The 19,257-nt window shown below is 47.2% G+C and overlaps 8 protein-coding genes across 10 annotated transcripts; 4 read left to right on the top strand and 4 right to left on the bottom strand.

Annotated features, from left to right (window-relative positions):
• Window positions 1-1,130: 1,130 nt before the first annotated feature.
• H257_18566 lies at window positions 1,131-2,462 on the bottom strand. Of its 2 annotated transcripts, XM_009847658.1 has the most exons (4): window positions 2,112-2,462; window positions 1,679-2,053; window positions 1,315-1,623; window positions 1,131-1,260 (listed from the first exon to the last, which is right to left on the bottom strand). In XM_009847658.1, the coding sequence occupies exons 1-4, from the start codon at window positions 2,397-2,399 to the stop codon at window positions 1,162-1,164; spliced, it is 1,071 nt and encodes a 356-aa protein (XP_009845960.1). In that variant the 5' UTR covers window positions 2,400-2,462; the 3' UTR covers window positions 1,131-1,161. The 2 variants fall into 2 exon arrangements, with proteins under 2 accessions (XP_009845960.1, XP_009845961.1); XM_009847659.1 differs by having other exon boundaries at window positions 1,260-1,623.
• A 154-nt stretch (window positions 2,463-2,616) lies between these two features.
• On the top strand, window positions 2,617-5,078 carry H257_18565. Of its 2 annotated transcripts, XM_009847656.1 has the most exons (6): window positions 2,617-3,581; window positions 3,650-3,802; window positions 4,130-4,327; window positions 4,395-4,511; window positions 4,583-4,659; window positions 4,703-5,078. In XM_009847656.1, exons 1-6 carry the CDS (start codon window positions 2,636-2,638, stop codon window positions 4,814-4,816), a joined length of 1,605 nt encoding a protein of 534 aa, XP_009845958.1. In that variant the 5' UTR covers window positions 2,617-2,635; the 3' UTR covers window positions 4,817-5,078. The 2 variants fall into 2 exon arrangements, with proteins under 2 accessions (XP_009845958.1, XP_009845959.1); XM_009847657.1 differs by lacking the exons at window positions 4,583-4,659; window positions 4,703-5,078 and having other exon boundaries at window positions 4,395-4,551.
• Window positions 5,079-6,437: 1,359 nt separating this feature from the next.
• H257_18564 (hypothetical protein) lies at window positions 6,438-7,516 on the bottom strand. The gene has a single exon (XM_009847655.1). The coding sequence runs from the start codon at window positions 7,462-7,464 to the stop codon at window positions 6,532-6,534; it is 933 nt and encodes a 310-aa protein (XP_009845957.1). The 5' UTR covers window positions 7,465-7,516; the 3' UTR covers window positions 6,438-6,531.
• A 2,643-nt stretch (window positions 7,517-10,159) lies between these two features.
• H257_18563 (hypothetical protein) lies at window positions 10,160-12,377 on the top strand (the record flags this gene model as incomplete). The annotated part of the gene is made up of 6 exons (XM_009847654.1): window positions 10,160-10,287; window positions 10,900-11,336; window positions 11,377-11,714; window positions 12,056-12,085; window positions 12,148-12,176; window positions 12,284-12,377. The coding sequence occupies 6 exons, from the start codon at window positions 10,160-10,162 to the stop codon at window positions 12,375-12,377; spliced, it is 1,056 nt and encodes a 351-aa protein (XP_009845956.1).
• Window positions 12,378-12,730: 353 nt separating this feature from the next.
• On the bottom strand, window positions 12,731-14,299 carry H257_18562 (hypothetical protein; the record flags this gene model as incomplete). The annotated part of the gene is made up of 5 exons (XM_009847653.1): window positions 12,731-12,953; window positions 13,624-13,659; window positions 13,717-13,886; window positions 13,965-14,181; window positions 14,223-14,299. The coding sequence occupies 5 exons, from the start codon at window positions 14,297-14,299 to the stop codon at window positions 12,731-12,733; spliced, it is 723 nt and encodes a 240-aa protein (XP_009845955.1).
• Window positions 14,300-16,137: 1,838 nt separating this feature from the next.
• H257_18561 (hypothetical protein) lies at window positions 16,138-16,436 on the top strand (the record flags this gene model as incomplete). Its single annotated transcript, XM_009847652.1, has 2 exons — window positions 16,138-16,260; window positions 16,320-16,436. 2 exons carry the CDS (start codon window positions 16,138-16,140, stop codon window positions 16,434-16,436), a joined length of 240 nt encoding a protein of 79 aa, XP_009845954.1.
• Window positions 16,437-17,268: 832 nt separating this feature from the next.
• Window positions 17,269-18,432, bottom strand: H257_18560 (hypothetical protein; the record flags this gene model as incomplete). Its single annotated transcript, XM_009847651.1, has 4 exons — window positions 17,269-17,577; window positions 17,641-17,766; window positions 17,803-17,916; window positions 17,980-18,432. 4 exons carry the CDS (start codon window positions 18,430-18,432, stop codon window positions 17,269-17,271), a joined length of 1,002 nt encoding a protein of 333 aa, XP_009845953.1.
• A 320-nt stretch (window positions 18,433-18,752) lies between these two features.
• On the top strand, window positions 18,753-19,223 carry H257_18559 (hypothetical protein; the record flags this gene model as incomplete). Its single annotated transcript, XM_009847650.1, has 1 exon — window positions 18,753-19,223. A coding segment is annotated over one exon (471 nt), but the record flags the coding sequence as incomplete, so codon positions are not given.
• Between the last annotated feature and the right edge of the window lie 34 nt (window positions 19,224-19,257).

The following is a 19,257-nucleotide window of genomic DNA, read 5'->3' as shown; positions in this document are numbered from 1 at the left end:
CTGGACCAATTCATCACCAAATTTGAATCTGAGACGTAGAATTTCTTCACCACATTGAGATCTGTCGATTCTACGTCTCAATTTGCTGAAATTTTAAGTAATGAATACTACGTAGTATGAAGTCAGAAAATTTTGTGAAAAGTTGGTAGTTTATAGATGACGTACACCATACATATAATTAATACTAGTAATACATGGTTTTAATACTAGTAATTACCTTGATATTACTACGTAGTATTATTATTCAGAATTTACCCACAGTACTACGTAGTATGAAACGACATGTTTCAATATAATTTTGCTTGGTGTTCATATTGATTTGACAAAGTAGTACCTAGCCAATCAAATCACGTTCTGCGAACACATTCGCTTTCTCCCACGAGGCATATTTCCCTGTAAAACAAAGTAATGAGAGTAATTTAGGATACAGTACTGCTAGGTCATTATGAGAGAGTCTTAATCGAGAGTTTTCGGTCAGCACTTTTATTTCACTGGAGAAAGTACGAAGGGGAAGTATATCGTACAGTGTACCGGTGCTACAGTCGTCACAGCAGTGGCTCGTGAATATACTGGCTGTTGTTATTGTGGATTCGGTATGAATTTCCAGACCCCGTCGAATCGAATCACGAATCGACGCTATTGGCTAATCCATTTTTGAGTAGATTTGATTGGCGCTTACAGAAAGGACAAGTATATTCGACCAATCAGAACTCCAGCGTGATTCAATATTGAATAGACAAACCACGCGAAGTTTGGAAGTTTATAACGAATTTTTACAATATAGTGTCGGCACAAATATATACTTAAGTACTACCGTATACCCCCCGCTTTAGTACCTATGAAAATGACAGTGAAATCTGATCACAACCGATACGGCTCCAAGCAGTACCTTGAAAACTATTCAGGCATGCGCATTGGTCTAAATCCATCACAGGGCTTATATTTCATTGGATGAAAATAATTAACGCATGGCGATTGGATATTTCTGTCCAATTAGAGGCAACTAGGTACACGCCCAACCTGAACCATGAAAATGTTCGTCATTGGCCGATATGTTCCAAACCGGTACAGGTCCAACCCGAGAAATCGTAGGTACTGAAGCGGGGGGTATACGGTAGTATATCACAAGCTTCTTGACAGGCAAACAAACATCTCGTTAAGTTAGACAAACGACGCCGACTTGGTGGCTGATGCCGCGGCGGGAGATCGGTCAAAGACGCCGCTGCTGTTGTTTCGCGGAAAATACGGCCGGGGTGGATTCTAGTACCCCACAAATCTCGGTGTAAACCCCCAATAATCTATATATATATATACCTGATACAGGTACGATGCTTCGTCAGGGCGGTTGGATCCGCTGGCCTCAGGGAGTAGAAGACTATGGTCCAAATGATCGGCCAGTTTGTGGGGGGGGTTGTCGTTGAGGGGGTTCCGTCGGGTGAAGCATAGCAGCAGCGCACAGGGGAGGAATTCCGTTACAATATAAAAACCCACTTCAAACGCGTACGGTGACACCCCGGCGGGAGTCCGATAATGGATCGACGGCACGAGTCCAGTGGCGATGCCAACGAGGTAGACGCTTTGACCGCAGAACAGAATGCAACACATGATGCATACCCACATGATCTACATCATCCGTTGCGTAAGTGAAGGTAGATTGGAAGGGACATGGGTCGCTTACCCGCTGAATGACGATTTGCCGTGGCGTGAGCCCACGATGCAGATGCATATCGAAGAAGAATTCGTCGTCAGGGTGACTCGTTTTGAAGAACAAGATGAGCTGGAGCGAGTAGTACAGCACGGCAAGGAGTCCGAGGAAGTAGAACGCGCCGAGGATGCCCTGCGTCCACTGCCAGAACATGGACGACGTCGTGCAGAGAGCCAAGAGGACGAGGAAGCCCAGGTATAGCAGCAGGTTGCAGATCACGTAGATGCCTTTGTGCACGGGGATGCTCGATGTGTACACGGCCGCAGTGCACAGCTGCGCGTAAAACAAGATCAAGAGCGAGTACGTCGACACAAAGAAGAGCGCGGGGAGTAGCGACACGATCGAAGACTATAATAGCAACTGGACGATCAAGTGCCAAACGGGTATATGAGATAGCAGGACGTACCAGCCATGCGTAGGTGTTGGCGTCGTCCGAGATCAATGCCGCCTCAGAAGTGGCGTCTGGAGTCAAGGACACAGCTAGCATATCCACAGAGAGGCTGACAAAGCGTGTACCAGCCGACAGAAGCAAGAGTGTGAAGAACTGCTTTCTCGTCTCGGATCCGGCCGAGGATTCGGAGCCATTCTGCCCTTGTCCGACCAGTTCACCCCGGAGACACACATATGCCCATACACTGAGTCCAAAGAACAGTCCAATTCCAGGAAGGAGAACCCAACTTAATGCATCGTCCATGGCGACTGTGACGTCCACGCGGCGACACCGCTGATACAAGACTTGACAGAATGCAACCACGAGAATCTTGGTACTTTTGAGACCACTCTCCGGAAAGGTTTGGTATCCGGATAATTGAAACATTTCCTTGCGATTTTGATTTCTTTTGCCAATAAATTTGATGCAGATTTTAAATGTCGCGTACGGATACCATTCAAAACGGTATCCGGCATTTTGACTTTTCTTCCGTTGGTTCCATGAGTCGAAAGCGCGCGAAAGACGCGGCGAATTGGGCGGCACTTCTGCGGCTCACTCCATGCGGCCTCAATCTGACCAAGCTGATCGCTTCGTCCGACGGGGTCAAGGCCTTCTCCACGCAGCTCCAACGGCATTTCGATGGGACCAAGTTCACGCATGTTGGAGTCGGCTGGGACACGTCTCCGCAGCTGTTGGCGTTGGCAGGTGCATTGGCAATGCATTGCGACTGCGGTATCTCCCTCCTTCGCACCGAGATCCAAAGTCGAAACGCAGGAGACGCTTCCGCTATGTCCGTCTTGGTGCTCGTGGAATTGGTGGAAAACGGTGACGACTTGCTAGCGACATTGCATCGGGCAAGCCAAAATGTCGCGGCCCCAAGCGCTGTAGTCGGATTTGCCGCTGTGTGTGCAAAGGAAGAGATCGCGTTCGACGACTTGAACGTGCCATGGTACTGCGGATGGACCCCCAAAGGCGCGAAGATGGAAGTCGCAACGTCCGTCTCTTCCATTCGGCAGTTGGAAAAGTACAGGTTGCGTCATTGCACGACGAGTTACGAAGGGAATCAGCTAGGTGAAGATCGGAGCGAGCATTGGGTGGACGGGGACGTCGCCATGTACGCCGTGTACGACGGCCATGGCGGCGACATCGCCGTGAACTTTATCCACGACACCCTCGGTCGACTCGTCCAAGACGCGTTGCATCTTCGTCAACACGACACGGCCACGAACGAGCATGATTTCAAAGACAATACAGCGGTCGTGGTCGTACCGAGCAAGCGAAAGGCGTCGTCGTCATGCCAGTCGTCGACGAAGGAGTTATTGCGACAGTCGTATCTTGAATGCGACCAGCTGCTTAAAGACAAGCTGACGGCGTATGGTCCGACGGTGAAAGCTTCCCGGGGGTACTGCAACACTGGATCCTGTGCCGTCACTGCTGTCTTTGACGGTATTGTCCCGTGACCACGTGTTGTTGGAATGCCAATACACTAACGACTAACGGCCCGAAACGTGTAGGAGATCGACTGTACATCGCGAATGTGGGCGACTGCCAAGCCGTGTTAGGACTCGAGCGCGAATGCACGCCCTTACACGGCCAGAACTTTGAATGGGATGCCAAGGTCCTGAGTACGTTGCACGACTGCAACAACCCCGACGAAGTCAAACTAGGTATATTGTCCTTTGACTCAAAATATTGGGCTTTTGCGATGCAAACATCGCCAAATTCGATTTTTTGTAACTTACTGAATCATTTTGTATGTAAAACGTTATCCTGTGGTGATTGTGTTCACACTAATTTCAGTCACACACTAATTCAATATTGGTGGTTATTTGCTGCAATCTGATTGGCTCAATTCTTCCTTCCTCTGCGATGATTCATTCTGTACTGTATTTGGTTGTGGTCAATTCGTTCTCCATGTCGCTCCAGTGTAGAATAATCACAACAATGTATCAAAACATCGAGTGCTCATATTAATAGTTGGTGTGTCTTGGCAGTGATTGAACGCAGCAACGACCGGAATGCGATCCGGTTAAGCCACGACGACCAGCTTCGACACGTGGCGGAATACGGAGGCGCGAATAAGCGCGTCGCGGGCAGCCTCATGGTCACGCGGGCGCTGGGCGACTGGTATTTGAAAGCCGACGAGTTCAGTTCCATGCCATACAAGCCCAAAGTCCCGTATATCACGGCTGGTACTTGCTATAACTTTCCTCAAACTTGTCAAGTTTTGACAATAAGTTAACCGTTTTGGATGGGTAGAACCCGATGTGGTGGTGCACATCTTGACCAAGCAAGACAAGTTTGTGATTCTGGCCAGCGACGGACTGTGGGAAGTCGTACCCCCGCTCTTGGCCGTCCAAGTCGTGTCGAATTACGGTATATGGGCGATCGTTTAAATAGCCATCATTTGGCAAACATGTACACACACTAAAATGGAATGTCGGTAGTGTCGACATCGCAACATGTCCTCGACCACCCGATTCCGTCGGCAAGTGCAGCGTTGGTCCACATGGCGCTAGAAGAGGTACATTCGTTGATGCATGCATGCATCCATGGAGATGATATAGGCGGCGCGAAGGGAAGGCATGCCGATGCACGAGTTGCTAGCGCTGGTAAAGGGGCCGGCGCGGCGGAGTGTCCACGATGACATTACGTGCACTGTGGTGTTTCTTGAGCACTAATCCTTGTTGATCCCAACGACATCACCTGGACACTGCCACGAATATAATAACCCATCGACGTACTCGGACCTCCAAGCAACAAAAAGCTGGGGGGTTCGATACTGGTATTAATTGTACGCAGTATGCACTAGAATTGGACAGATTACCGTCAGTTTGCTTTGAGGAGCATACTGTATACACGGTAACCGAACGACCAAGTGTTAAAAACTTTGGTGGAGCTACTGTAACCCTGCGATGTGGGGCTAAATATCCCACAAATGAGATAACGTTGGTTTATTTCCAAAATGACTAAGGCCGGGGTCTGGATGCCACAAAAATGGCATAAAATAGCCGTTTTTCGAAGAAAAGTTGCCAAAATCAAAATATTCCATTTTTCGAGATTTTGTGCATCTGGATGCGACCAAAGTTCAAAACTTTATGCCACAGTTTTCTTGAGAATCGGGTGTTGTATGGCATAAAACACCCGATTCTGTTCATGTTGAAGTCTTGCACTTCACAGTCAATCGGAAATCGAATAATTTTTCCATAATTCAACTGGCATCCAGACAACTTGGTAAATATTTCTTTTCTCCTTTATTTCATGGGATAGGAGACTTTGGGAAATTTTGCAGACTTGCCAAAACGGTTTATGGCATAATTTTATGGGGTGGCATCCAGCCCAGCCCTAACTACTTAGTTCAAGTATAAAAGTTGGCCCATCAATGGTCGACTGTGTAAAGTGCTCAACTTCAAAAAAACCCTGTACATTCCTAAACTGTTTAAGTCAATATCCTTCGAGTTATTCTTAAAGTACTCATCATTACCTATCCGAAAATGTATCATTCCCACTCGGAAAACAAAAAACAACCGAAATAATTGAGATTAAAAATGAAAAAACGTTGGCCGATCAATGGTCGGACACGTTATGCGATTGCGGTATATTATGGCGTGATATGCGACGAGTCATCAAGACCGTCAGCTTTGCATCACCAACGAGATATTTCGGGTTGTTGCGGTGCACAATGGAAGGGCTGCATGTGATGATGATGGCCTGATGTAAGCTTAGAATGAGTCCACCACGTCACAGATGTAACATGACGGTCGACACAGTATCAGTTGCCAAGTACCATCTGGGACACGGTCTCATCCGACGTGCACCACCAGTGTCCATCTGTACTGTACTGCACTTCCGTTGCATGCATGTAAAGTGAACTTGTAGTGGCCACACACACATGTGAACATTACTGCGTCGTCATGCGTTGGATTAGTACGCAGACGATGCTTCCTTCCGAGCTTCGAGTACAACGACGACCACCACCAGTCATCTGATCAAGTCACAAGCCACAGCCAAAATCGGAACGAGTCACCCTGCAAATAACTACTACATAAAGTTATTAACAACTCATGGCACAACTACAGAGAGATGTGTCCCTGTTACCATGGTTTCAACCAAAACGTAGTGGTCTACTGTACTGGTACTGTATATCGACAAGAACGCTTGACCAGTAGTACTACCGTACAGTACATACCCTGCTTCAATACACCTACCTACCTATCAAAATGTCAGTGAAATCTCATCCAAACCGGTACAGCTCCAAGCGGCACTTTGAAAACGCACAGGCCTTATATTTCATTGGACGAATTTTTTTTTAACCCATGGTGATTGGGTATTTTTGTCGAATTAGAGACATCTAGGTACAAGTTCAACCTAAAAAGGTTCGTCCCCGCATTGACTTTTAATCGTTTTGCATATTACAAAATTCGACCAGCTCTGGGATCTCCATGACACAGGACGGCGGCAACAAAAACTCTCGGTCCGTGGTTCCATCTTGCCGATCCCCATGTTGGAGGCCACCCTCAGGGGGATAGTAGTGTCCTGTGGGGGGGTACTCGTACGGGTCGCCAAACGCGTGCATCTCGTCAAAGTCGAGGCTCCGTCGGTGTTTCTTGGGGGGTTCATGGAGGTCGATGCTGTCGTCGTCGTCGTCGGCTTCGTCTGGGCTTTCAACTTTGACCAGTGCATCATCCAACGAAGTCCGTGGCGTGGCTACTCGCGCCTTGGCTCGTCGTCGGCAGTACAGTTGAAACTGGGGGCTCGGCGACGCGCAAATGCATGTCCAGTGGGCATTGTTAGACGACAGAGTGTCGTCTTGTAGCTCAAACGCATACACACACAGCACGTGCTGCGTCACGCTCGTGTGCCGATTACTTGTCCATCCGTAGTGCCATCCGCGCTTGAATGTGTTGATGCTGTAGATGTACCCTTCGTCGTGGGACCCTTGCAGGACGTCGCCAGTATACCACGGGGCATGTATGTTTGCGTCCTTGTTGGACAGGTGGTGGATCTGGGCTTGGGTGAACGTGTCATGCAGAGCCGCGTGACCTTGTGGGTGACCGTCGACGACGCAGCAAAACTCAGCGTAGATGGCGAGTTGGCGCCGCCCGCGGACATGTTCAGGGCGCACCCCCACGAGGACGCTGCCCCCGCAGAAGCCCGTGGTCGCGTGCGTGCCGCTACAACAGTTTGGAAAGCACCGCAAGTTCTTCAGCCCGCCCTTTTTGTTGTTGCGTTGGTATTGCGGCCGAAAGTTGGACGCTGTAAAGTGGATTTCAAATGGTTGCGACTGGTTGCATCCGTCGTCGCCGTGGGATGGGAATTGGGAGTCCATGGAACCGCGCGTCAAGAACCAACGTGGCCTCGGCAGCGGAATTGGATGTATGACATTTTATTCGTATTGAGATGCTGGTCAAGGACACGAGGCTGCTGGGTCATCACGCTGGCCTCAATCAGGTGGTCAGCATCTCCAAGCAGTTGCTCACATGAAAGGCATCTAAAACCGGATAGGGTACTTTAATGAATGCTGGTCGGGTCCACGTTGCTCTTCTCCTTTACTGTACCCGTGTAAGTCTTATTTCGTTGGTGTGTGACATTGCATTGTCTGTGGATGTGAAACGCGAAAACTCGCATGAACCTCCCCCTTGTTTAACTACTGTACGGTACAGTACCGGTAGCATAAGCTGCATCCACGCACAATACCCTTAGAATTCTAGTTTAGTGTTAGACCTCGTCCTCTACGTAGTCGACTGCGGTGTATGTACCGGTAGGATGCCTTCACCAACCCCTGGAATTCCCTCGGTCGAGGCACCCTCGCCATTCAATAAAGTACACGTTTGGACCAAGTTTGAAACGCACGGCCTACTGTACAGAGGTAGAGAAAGGCGTTGGCAACGCATGCATTAAGCAATTTAAACTTGAAATTTGTATGGCTGTTCCATGTGGGCCAAGAAAATGATATTTTAGCCAATCAAATGCCACCAATTCCCTTTTTCAGTGAGCTTTTTAAACGTGGAACGTGGAATAGTTATTACGCGAGCTGATGTTGCCACCACAACGTCCACGTGTCCATCAGGGCTGATCGGTATAAATAATACAGTGGGTGGGTTAACTACCCGCTATGTATCCTCGTGCTTCATTTACGAGGTTTGCTGGCCTTCCACCGTGTATTTCTTAATAGATTCTATTAGACCCCTGGTAAAACCGCCACACCTACGTTGTAGATTCACACGTCGCTACACCCCATCTCCAACGCACTCACGTTCAAGTATATGGCTCTACCCGAGAGATCAACCCAAAAATGAGCATTGTAGGTACAAACCGTATACAATTCTGCACGCGCCAACTTTAACGCGTTGGCTGACCGGCAACATCAAAACAATTCTTGGATCCATTTTCAAGTATCGTTGTACTACATCGAAGTACTTTGTATTAGGACTGTGCCCTTCAAGATCAGGTTATGCGTACTATTACAGTACTATTAATAGTATTAATAGTACAAGTAACGTTACTATTAATAGTACTACGTCGTACTAGCACTGGACAACGACAGCACGTACATCTACTGTACCACCTTCGATGACCTACCTACATATTGGGATCTGCTCTTGAAAGGCCACTTCACTATTGGAGATTCGGTACCGTATGACTTTCCGGACCTTCGATCCATTCTCACCGACCGAACCGGCATCAACTCTGCCATTGGTCGCTCCGAATTTATTTATCGCTTATTGGCTGTAATCCATTCGATTTTGTAACTGGAAAGGATCAAGTGGATATTAGCCAATCAGATGTCTCGCCTCTATTGTCTTTGATATGGAAAATTGGGAAATTCGAAGGACGTGTTGAAATTTGAAGAACGCCTTCCAAACTGCCCTACAGATAGAACAACTGAACTAACACAACATAAGTTTGAATCATTTCGATGCTTCCTATGCCTGTGCCGTCCCTACTAGCCTGCTACAACGGCGAATGACCCATTGGACCACTTCACCATGAACTCGCTGATCATCCACGAAGTTCACGAATTTGGCTCCATCTAGTCTACAGGTACGCTAGGGATAATAATCCCTTGCTTTTCCTTTGCTTTCAATTTTTACGGAAAAAGTAAAAAGAGAAGTCATCTCCCAAATCTCCCTAATACTTTGAAGTATATTGTGCATTTCATCCAAGTTTGGACTTGTGAGTCATTTGCCAAATATCATTCGATTGCCCTATGCGATCAAACGCTTGGATTGGCAGAAATTAGATAGTACGTGAATTTGATTGGCTTATGTGGTTCTTTAATCCATTCTCCTACGACATTCGATTCTTTCGATTTGACAATATTGTGCATTTCACCCAAATTTGGACTTGTGAGTCATTTCGCCAAATAGCATTTGAGTCTATTTGATGCTATTTAATCTTGTATAATGTAAAAAATCAATTTAAGACACATCAGTGGAATGCGGCTCTGGAAAATTTCCAAATCTCCACGCTCAGGCAACTTTTTCAACCTCCGAAACTTGGAGATTATAGCTGAAATAATGCTTTACAGACACATACCGATTATATTGTGTTTTGCAGTCGTAATGCAAGAGAAATACATCAAAAACCAAGCAAATTTGATACCATTTTGAGAATTAGTTTACGACACTTCTGTTGTTAGGATTCTCCCTTTTCCGGATAGACATAAAGAGGATATTTATTTGCAAAGGTTTGCTTCAAATGATTTTGGGCCGTTTGATTGGTTCTTGAACATACTCCCTCTAATCCATTTTACTTGGGCGAGTTTTACGACGGTAGACATGACATCAAATTAAAATACGAGGTGAAATTCAAAATCATCTTCGTCCCCCCTGAAAGCAAAGTTCGTCACTCTGATTGGACCAGCCGAAAGAGCGCGAAACAGGCTTCAAAATCATGTATTTGTAGAGGCAAATGCTGACCTGGACGATTTGATTTCCGAGTTTTCTCGTCATCATACATATACGTAAAAACATACATTCTACTGATCAACACTCCAACTTGTTGCCTTGCCTCACTTACAAATGGCGCCAGGTCGGCGCGAGTTGACAAACACTGAGCACGAGGCAATCCTGCGAGAGTCTCTGATGCGCAGCAATGGCACCTTCATGACCAAGATGCCTAAAGGGTTAAGCTCCGAGCTCGCTGCCAAGTACAGCTGCCATGTGTCATGCATTCGCCGTATATTGGCACGTGCAAAAGCACAGGGCATTTGCGACGGCAACATGCAGGTGATCTATAGAGGTTAATACATTTGTGTTGTATAAATGTTAACAAGTGGTGCATGCAGGTCAACGTTGCCAGTCAGAAGAAAGGGCGAGTAGGTCGTAAAGTCGCGCACACTCCATCTCAAGTGAAGGAAAAACTCCTTGCAGTGCCACTGTGTTACAGGACAACGTTAAGGTCACTGGCTTGTCAAACCGGTTTAAATATTGATTGGATTTTTATTTATTGGAGTAACGGTTTGATATTGTTGATCCACGTAGGAATTAGCTTTGGATCGCTCCAACGGTATTTGAAAAAGGGACTCCTTCGTGCGCATTCAAGTGCAATCCGGCCGATTTTGACGAGCGCAAACAAATACTGTCGACTGAAATATGCCCTCGATTTTGTCAAACCCAACTTCGAAATGTCGGAAATGCTAAACCATGTTCACTTAGACGAAAAATGGTTTTATCTGACCGGACAAGACCAAAAATACTACCTCGTTCCTGGCGAAAGCGAGAATGACAGAAAGTGCAAGAGTAAGCGATATATTACGTAGGTCATGTTTCTTGCTGCGGTTGCGCGCCCTCGGTACCAGGAAGACAGCTGCGAGTGGTGGGACGGCAAGATGGCCCTTTACCACACTCGCCGCTGGCCAACGGTCAAGCGCCAATCGATCTGCTGGGACGCTCGAAACCAAAACTGTCAATGTCACAAAGGACGTCTACCGGAATTACCTCCTCGAAAAGGTCTTGTCTGCAATCGTGCGAAAGTGGCCTGGCGACACGAGGGACATCATCCTGCAGCATGACAAGGCGAAGACTCATGTGACTGTGTCAGAAAAGCGTCTCCAGCAATCGTTCGATACCTACAAGTCAGCCGGCTGGACTTTCCGACTTGAGCCGCAACCGCCGAACTCTCCTGACTTCAACGTCTTGGACTTGGGGTTCTTCGCTGCACTGCAGTCTCTCCAGCATCGACGAGCTAGTGGACAAGGTCGAAAATGCCTTCAAGGAGTACCCATCGGATCGATTAGACCGTACCTCCATGACACTGCAGGCGTGCCTTCTGGAAGCGATGAAGGTCCACGGCGACAACATCTACAAGATCCCGCATCTGTCAAAAGAGATGAAGCAACAGCATGGAATGCTTGGCCGCAATGTGGAGCTCCATGCCGACGCCGCTGGTATGTTACAAACGTGCGACAGGGAAGCCATGGATGCAGCATGTGCTGCCGAACTGACCGACCTCCGCGAGATGGATGAGCTGTCAAGAGTGTTGGAGGAGATGACACTCGGCGGCGACGACCACGAAGATCTGGCACATGCGTTAGTTGAAGTGGGTATTGACGCGATAGACCTTAGTAGTAGTGATGTATGAATATGCAACCTCGATAACGTACGTGTTGGTACTTGGTAGTTCTGTTGTGCGCGTTGGAGGGTTGTCGGTGTTGTTGTATTGTGATTATTGGAATTCGTAGGAACTAATTTCGGTGGAATGTGTTTTGTCGAATGAAAATGTTTTGTTCGTTTGATTGGTTCAATTCGTGAAACCAGACCACATGCGCCATTCCAATTTCCACGCTGACATTGACAAGAGCAAGGCGGCACAGCGTGTCTGACCCCGTCGGGCTCTTTACTATGCCCATGCAATATCTATGTCCTTTCCGACTCTCATGAATCTGTTTATGAGTATGTGTCTACCGATGCTGGAAGACTCCGAGTGCAGTCCCACCTGCCCACAAGGTACGAACAACACATCCAACTCACACCATGTTCTAACATCACTGTTTAAACGCTCTCACTAGGTCACTGCAGCTCGCTTGTTTCGTTTGCGGTAGGACCGAGGATCTGAGGTCGGCTCGATTGTTAGACAAGTCTGGCGGCCGTCGACATACGTAGTTGTCCATCCCGTACAAATCGAGAACGTGCGTGTTGGAATAGTGTCCAAAAGGCCATTGACGACGGCAAACGATGCTACCAGATTGCACTGGCCGAAGGGTATGGAGGTGAGCCTTGCTTGTCCATGTTGAACTGAGATATTCGATCCATAATGAATTCCCATTCGTAATACTCTTTGCGTTCGGATGTCAGGGACAAATCACGAGTAGATATTTTACGGAACGGTATGATCTTCTGTTTGCCACGCCGCTATAAACTCCATGCAGTAGCCAAATCGACACTCGGGAATTTGAAACCTTTCGGAAGCATGTGCAACAAGCCTCCTCAAAAAATCTCAGAGCTGTTCGGATCGACGTCGTTAGTCGGTGTTGGGGATGGAGGAGCACCAGGTCGTACTTGTTGTACCACGGTTGCGATAGCTTGGGAAAGAGAGCTTTCTAAAGACGCCTGCCTGATGTTACAAGCAGTCCACGATCTGGCGAACACCATTTAATACGACAGCAGGCATACTTTGGATCGACTTTTCATTTCGATCCAGTTGCCGTAGTAACTCCATGTGGGGGGGATGCCTGAGGCAAACAAGAACGTGGACTCGGTCCCAGAAAATACCAAAGGTCGCAGGGTTGACACCAAATCGTTGCTAGCAAATAACGGCGTAGACAACAGGGGGAGGATGAACTGGCCAGTCAATAAATCGTGGGGATGCACGAGACTGGCCAATAAGAGGCGCAACACACCATGCAGTTGACTTTGGCCAATTAGACTTGGATAAACCATTGCCAAGGCATTGTTGACCAAGGGACACGCCAAGTTGGAGAAATGGGGGGGGCAGTTGAGACAAGTTAGCACCATTTATTGGGAGCCCGCAAACAACACGACCACTAAATTGATCGCCCGCTCCAAAACATTGTCCAAGGACCACCCACACCGCAAACATACACTAACATTGGACGGCCCACCTGCGTTGCCCAACGACACAAATGTTGCCGAGCCTTTTCGGATCGAATGCGTACCAGTATCGTTCGCTTTTTTGTGGCTCCCAGCAGCCAATCGCTGCAAGGAGGACAACAATCGCCCAAGGCTTTTGCCAAAGCGATCCTACCATTTTTAATTCTTTTTATTTGTACTTTGCATACAAAAAGTGTAACTTTTGTTTGCTCCAGGAAAAAGTTTGTTTGGCAAGATTTGTGCGTTGCATGCCAAGTATATTCCCAATGCTAAAAACAAGCACACTTGCGGTTTTAAGGGATGCGCAAAGCAATGCTTTAGGTCCTTGTTTTTTGTTCCTACAAATAATTTAACGAATTGATTCCACGGAAACCCATCAAAACAAAGTTAAGTATTTTACCTTCTTGACTCGTCTTGGTTTATGAAAGACGAACCCAATGGCATCGCCCTCGCACGACATGTGCTCGAATCTACCGCATCATTGATTACGATACGTGAATGTTTTAAAAGGACTAATATTTTTATACCGTATCGTCTCCGTGGATTTGGAACGGCACATCAAGTTCCACGTGATAACTAGGTAGAGATGCGTAAATCCGCAATCGGGAAGACCCATGCTCGCCGCGCGGAGATGCTCAAGCATCGATAACGACATTGGACGCTTGCCAGTGAATTCCTTGGACCCATTTTGAAGGTTCTGGGCGACGGACTTTGAATTCCTAAACCTATATTACTTTTTGCGAAAAATATAGAATTATGTACCCGAAAAAATGACCTTCATGTCCCCATCATATGGCTCAGGGAGAGCAACACCTTGATCGATGTACAAACTCTTGACTGCACTGCGGTATCCGTTTAGGGCGCCCAGGCCAACATCTCGCTCCCGATCAGTCCAGACAATGAGCTCCAAAAAGTTCTCGTACGCAAACACCCGCAGATCTAAGGTCATGGGACCCCATCCTCGGTGCTTGGCATCAGGAGCTCTGGCTTCCCTGCCATAACAGCCCAGTTGACTACCTGCTTGATGACGGACAAGTATCCGGGCCGGGAGCTGTCTGAGATGCGACTGCGTCGCGCTCCTTCGATGGTGAAATCGCTGTTGGTACTCATGTTGATTTATAGGAGCCTCCCATCAACTGCGTCCTATTGGTCGCCTTTTTTCTGTTTTTCATCTATTTGATTGGCTATCCACATCGTAGGAAAATCCTGCCTGTAAAAATGCGTTATTTACCGCCGAATTTGATACCAAGATAAAGAATTTCGGATGACCATATTTGAATCGATTTGACAATATCTATCGCTCGATAGAGCTTGACCTCTTCACTCTTAATACCGTTGTTTTTATCCGGCCATGTGGTAGTTTATCCGTATGCCCATCGTTCCCGTGGCCACTTTCGATCACAAACGGCTTCATGGGTGCGACCAGTTCAGTATTACTTCGAATTAGGTATTTTACACCTCTGCACTACTACGTAGTACAGTGTAGGTACGACACATTCACGAGCCAACGCCATTCATTGGCTACAAGGATCACGAAGTCTTGCTAAGGGTTACGTTGATTGACTGTGGTTAGCGATTTGTGGTCATTTGAGATAGGGACGGGGTGTCGGGGCTTCGGGGTTACAGGGTTACGGGTTAAAAACCGTGGTTTTAGCAATGATTAGACTAACTGTAAATACAAATTGTATGAATCTTTGTACCTACCTACACTGTAGTTCAGAGGTGTAAAATAACTATCACTGGCCAATTTCCAGTGCGTGCACTCCAGTACGTCGTCCACATGATGCCACGTCATGAGCCTTGTCTAACGACGCGTGGTGCACTTCAGGCAACGACTACAAGCTCGTGATCACGCAAAGGAACTCGAGTACGTTTTGGACAGGGCGTTCAGCCAAATTCGATGATGTTTATCGTGTCCGAATAATGTTGGTTTGACGATGTTTATCGTCCCAAATCAAGGTAAAAATGTATGTTTCATGCCATTAACGGGATCAAAGGTCAATTGTAACAGTAAATACCACCCAGTGTTAGGGGAAGTTCCAAGTAGTTTTCAGAAATAGCATGGGCCAATCAAAATCGATTTATCTAATTTTTTTCACGATTTAGAAAAGACGTCAAGGACCTCTTGTTTTACTTTTGGTAAGTGAGTTGCGTAATAAATCGCACAAAAAGAGGTAAAAAAGTAGGAAACTGTACTTGGAACCAATATTTCCTTTTTCTAAACATATCTACTTGGAACAGGCCCTTGTGCTTGCTCCCCACTTTAAGTCGTACTGATTTGCCCATTTCTCCCACTTTAAGTCCTAAACTTTTCTAGTGTTTTTTCACTGGCACAGCTATCCGGAATCAAAAACACCTGGACGAACTTTCTTGGGATGTGCTAAAATTGGAATGTATGCAGAGGAATGTTAGTCAATTTGTAGGTCACAGAAAAAAGTTTGTGTAATCACGGGATTGACCATGTACCTTTGTGTTACGATTCTGACATCCCAACCGCTAAGCTACCGGTACAGTGCTTGTACAAAAAGAGTTATTTACAATAGACCTCTAACTCAGAGGATGAATGAATGACCAGTCACAACCTTGTTTATCAAGTACTCAGCATTCAAATAAAACCACTACAGATTGACAAACAACTCACTTTTCGACGAAATAGTGGGATGTTTTTGTAATCTAACGTTAGTAACCCATTTCCAAACGTGGTACAGGTACAGGTAACTAACTGCATTGGAATTGGATCACAGTAGTACTTGCATATTTTTATACTTGGCCAAAAAAATATCAAATGGATGCAGGAAGTTCCATTTTAGCCAATAAGTGATCGACAAAATAGCGAAGTCCCATTCGTCAGATTCGAAGGTAACAACACCTGCCGCGAACGTTTCAAAATTCAAATATTGTTAACAATGATTGGCTAGTGAATATCGCGCGTATGACACTTACGAAGCATGCAACCCAAGCCTGTGGCGAAACGATTCTACCGACGCTACAACGTCCGCAACATTCGCGTGTCAAGGAAGCTCAAAAGCACTCCGACCGTGTTTCAGTGTTGCTCAGCATCTGAGCCGACGGTGAGAAAAAGCTTATGCACCATTGACTTATGTATTCTATAGGATGAAAGCTACCTCAGTTGATCATCGTGAAAGGGACGCCTGGAGGAACCATTGACTACGATGAGCTGCCGACGTACCCACCTGGTGCGGTCTATGCTGTCCAGCTGCACGCGTACATGGACCACGATGTTTGAGCTATCTGCTTGCAAGAGATTTTGAAGTTTGAGGTTCAGGGACCAACAGTCATCGTGGTAGACAATCTGCACCCCCACGTGTCGGATCGTGCGAAGACAATCATTGAGGTCGAGCAGAACTGCTCTGCTACATTGGCCCAGCTTCCGGCGAATTCAACCAGTTTAGTTCAGCCCCTGGATGGGGGTATTATGGTCCCATTTAAGTCTATATGTCGCAAAGAGTGGTTGTATGAGGAGAGGGTTCAGACGGCAGCTGAAAAGCGTCTCAAACTGATTCAGAGGGTCATCAAAGTTTGGGGTATGGTTAGCTCCTCAATGATAGTACGTTCATTTGAAAAAGCCCTGCCCAACGTAGTTGAGTTGTAACTATGTAATGCAGGTATTCGTTGGTGTCTATGTGCTCGCTGGGAGGGTTGCCGGTGTAAACCCCCTTCTGAATCCGTTGGAACTGTTCATTTTGTGCGCAGGCTTGATTGTGCCGAATATGCGACATGGTTTTCAGAGGTCTCTATTGGTTACTTATTGACCAATCTAAGACTGTTTATTGTACACTGTATCGTATTTTAATCAATCTGATTAAATATTTTTAATACCCTGTATTTGATCCACCTTCATTTTATATGATGATTTGTATGCAGTCGTTGTACCACTCTGATCCAATTCCAATGCAGTTACCTGTAATTCCAATGGTCAATATTACAGAAATCCGATTTCGAACCTATATATATTAATTATTAGGGCAATTCGTTAACAGATGGAGCCAATCGCTTAATTTTAACCTATCACCTTTTGATAAAACTTGCATCAAATTATTCAAATCAAGTACATATGCCTAGCGAAAGCACACATTTGGGATATATCCCAAAAAGAACGAAACACGGCGATTTTCGATTTCACTGTTGTAGCCCATGTCAGTGCCACTTCCACCTGCATCCGCAGCAGCAAGAGAGATCTCGGAAGCCATGACCATCGACAGCCTCGCCTTGCGCTTCGAGCGATAGGTACATGTCGCTGTATTCTTGATCTTGACCATCTTGGCGCCAATAGCGTTCAAGCAGTTGATGTACTGCGAGTTCGCGTCGCCGTCTTCAGCGCGAACGGGATGGAATCGAACGTATGTATTCGTGAACGCCAAACAGGTCTGAAACACAACATCGTAAGTCTTACGATTCCAGCGGTAGGTGTCGCTACACACACCCCAAACCGTCTTCAGACACCCGAAGAAGTCGACAATGACACGGTCGCTGGCGATGCGGTCGTTCCGGCGCAGTTCCTCAAACGTAACAATTCCACCCATGGGCTTATTGAGTGACTGCACGGCTCGGACATCCTACTGGGCCCCTTGATAACCATTGTCAACGAGTACTGCCCAACGTAGTTCTCGATCAGGCCCCAGGTCGTCGGCGTCAGCCATTTCTATGCCAGTGGCTTTCTTGCAGAGGTTGGCGGCGTGGAAGTCGAGGTTCTCGTCGAAGATGGTCTAGTCGGAAATGCTGTCTTTGTAGTAACCTATGTAATTAATAGCAAAGCTATTCGGTAGGACCGAGGCTTCGATCTTGTGACCGTACAGGTGGTTCTTGCCACTGTAGAACAGTTTCTTCTCGACATACCAGTCGGAGGGGACATTGGTCCGCTGGAACGTCACATCCGTAGCGTAGCGAGCGTAGGGTAAGTTCTTGATTTTGTGGCTGTCTGCATCGAGTTGATTTATCGTCCATTTCTCCCCCACGGCAGTCACGTACTTTCGCATGCCAAATGGATGCAAAGCCGTAAAAAACTTCGTGACGCGCTTTTCGAAGGTGGCTACCTTCTGTTTAAACACGGTTGCAACAACGTCCCACGCCCCACAATGCTTGAGCGAGGTAAGCAGCATGAGAAGGAAGTCCGAAGCTGTCACTTCGGACTTCCGCCCCGAGCCGACATTCCAGTGCTTGAAGAGGTACGATGGAACGTCAGCCCAAAGTATGTTGAATTTGAAGGGACTGAAGTTGGCCATCGTCAGGCTCCCTTCGGGACCTTGGGCCTCCAAGAATGCGTCGAATATGAGAGCAATGGAGTCGGTGTCGGTATCAGGTTCGTCAGCAAGTTGTGTGGAGTAGCGATTTCGATGTTGCTGAGCAGCGATACCCCTTGGTTGAGGCTACGTGTCGTCAACGAGGTGGGCTGGGGCGCTTGCAAGCTGGTTTAGCGTGCCATTTAGTCGATTTGTTGTTATTATCGAGAAGCAGTCGATGGTTTTGGAAATGTCTTAGGCTTTTCCAAAAACATTAACTGGTACGTCATTGCTCACCACCAAATAAAATGATGGCTGTGTGTATGTTTGAATACTCGTGGCACGTGCATCGTATCAAAGCTCTAGTGGTTGTGGCTCCGCGACCTTCCTTGTTCGACCAACCAACAACTATCATACCCGAGTCATCGTACCCGCTCCTCATGGAACAACCGTCACAACATGCATATGTCCTTGCGCAACTGACTGCGCGATGGAAGATATCGTCCGGTGTCCTGGACGTCACTGTCGTGTCCGTCGTCACAGCCACCGCTACCTTCGCGTCCCTCTTTCATGTCGGTGCCATCAAAGTCTCACCTACCGTCTTCTACAAGACATTTCTCCCATACGTGGCAGTTTTCTGCGACCACCACGTCCGCCTACGCGATTTTTTCCCCGCCTCCTTCTGCATCATCGTCGGTCAAATCCCAGCCTCCTCCTCGTCCCAGGCCTCACTGAACGATGTGTACATGTCCATGCTGCTCGATCAGCTCGGCATTGTGTACCTCTTGGGGCTGGTACAGATCCTGTCCAACTTTATCGACTTGTCCG

This window comes from Aphanomyces astaci (assembly GCF_000520075.1).
Source record: "Aphanomyces astaci strain APO3 unplaced genomic scaffold supercont1.177, whole genome shotgun sequence".
Taxonomy (NCBI): domain Eukaryota; phylum Oomycota; class Saprolegniomycetes; order Saprolegniales; family Verrucalvaceae; genus Aphanomyces; species Aphanomyces astaci.
Note: the sequence above shows the minus strand (reverse complement) of the source record. Positions and strands in the feature narration are given on the sequence as shown.

What these genes read in the sequence shown, in the direction of transcription:
- H257_18566 (XM_009847658.1), bottom strand. Translation starts at nt 2,399, where the DNA reads ATGGACGATGCATTAAGTTGGGTTCTCCTTCCTGGAATTGGACTGTTC. An exon ending in GGCAAATCGTCATTCAGCGG is followed by an intron (nt 1,624 to 1,678) that starts GTAAGCGACCCA and finishes CGGATGATGTAG; the next exon opens with ATCATGTGGGTATGCATCAT. An exon ending in AAGCATCGTACCTGTATCAG is followed by an intron (nt 1,261 to 1,314) that starts GTATATATATAT and finishes GTGGGGTACTAG; the next exon opens with AATCCACCCCGGCCGTATTT.
- H257_18565 (XM_009847656.1), top strand. Translation starts at nt 2,636, where the DNA reads ATGAGTCGAAAGCGCGCGAAAGACGCGGCGAATTGGGCGGCACTTCTG. An exon ending in AGTCCCGTATATCACGGCTG is followed by an intron (nt 4,328 to 4,394) that starts GTACTTGCTATA and finishes TTGGATGGGTAG; the next exon opens with AACCCGATGTGGTGGTGCAC. An exon ending in TCCACATGGCGCTAGAAGAG is followed by an intron (nt 4,660 to 4,702) that starts GTACATTCGTTG and finishes GAGATGATATAG; the next exon opens with GCGGCGCGAAGGGAAGGCAT.
- H257_18564 (XM_009847655.1), bottom strand. Translation starts at nt 7,464, where the DNA reads ATGGACTCCCAATTCCCATCCCACGGCGACGACGGATGCAACCAGTCG.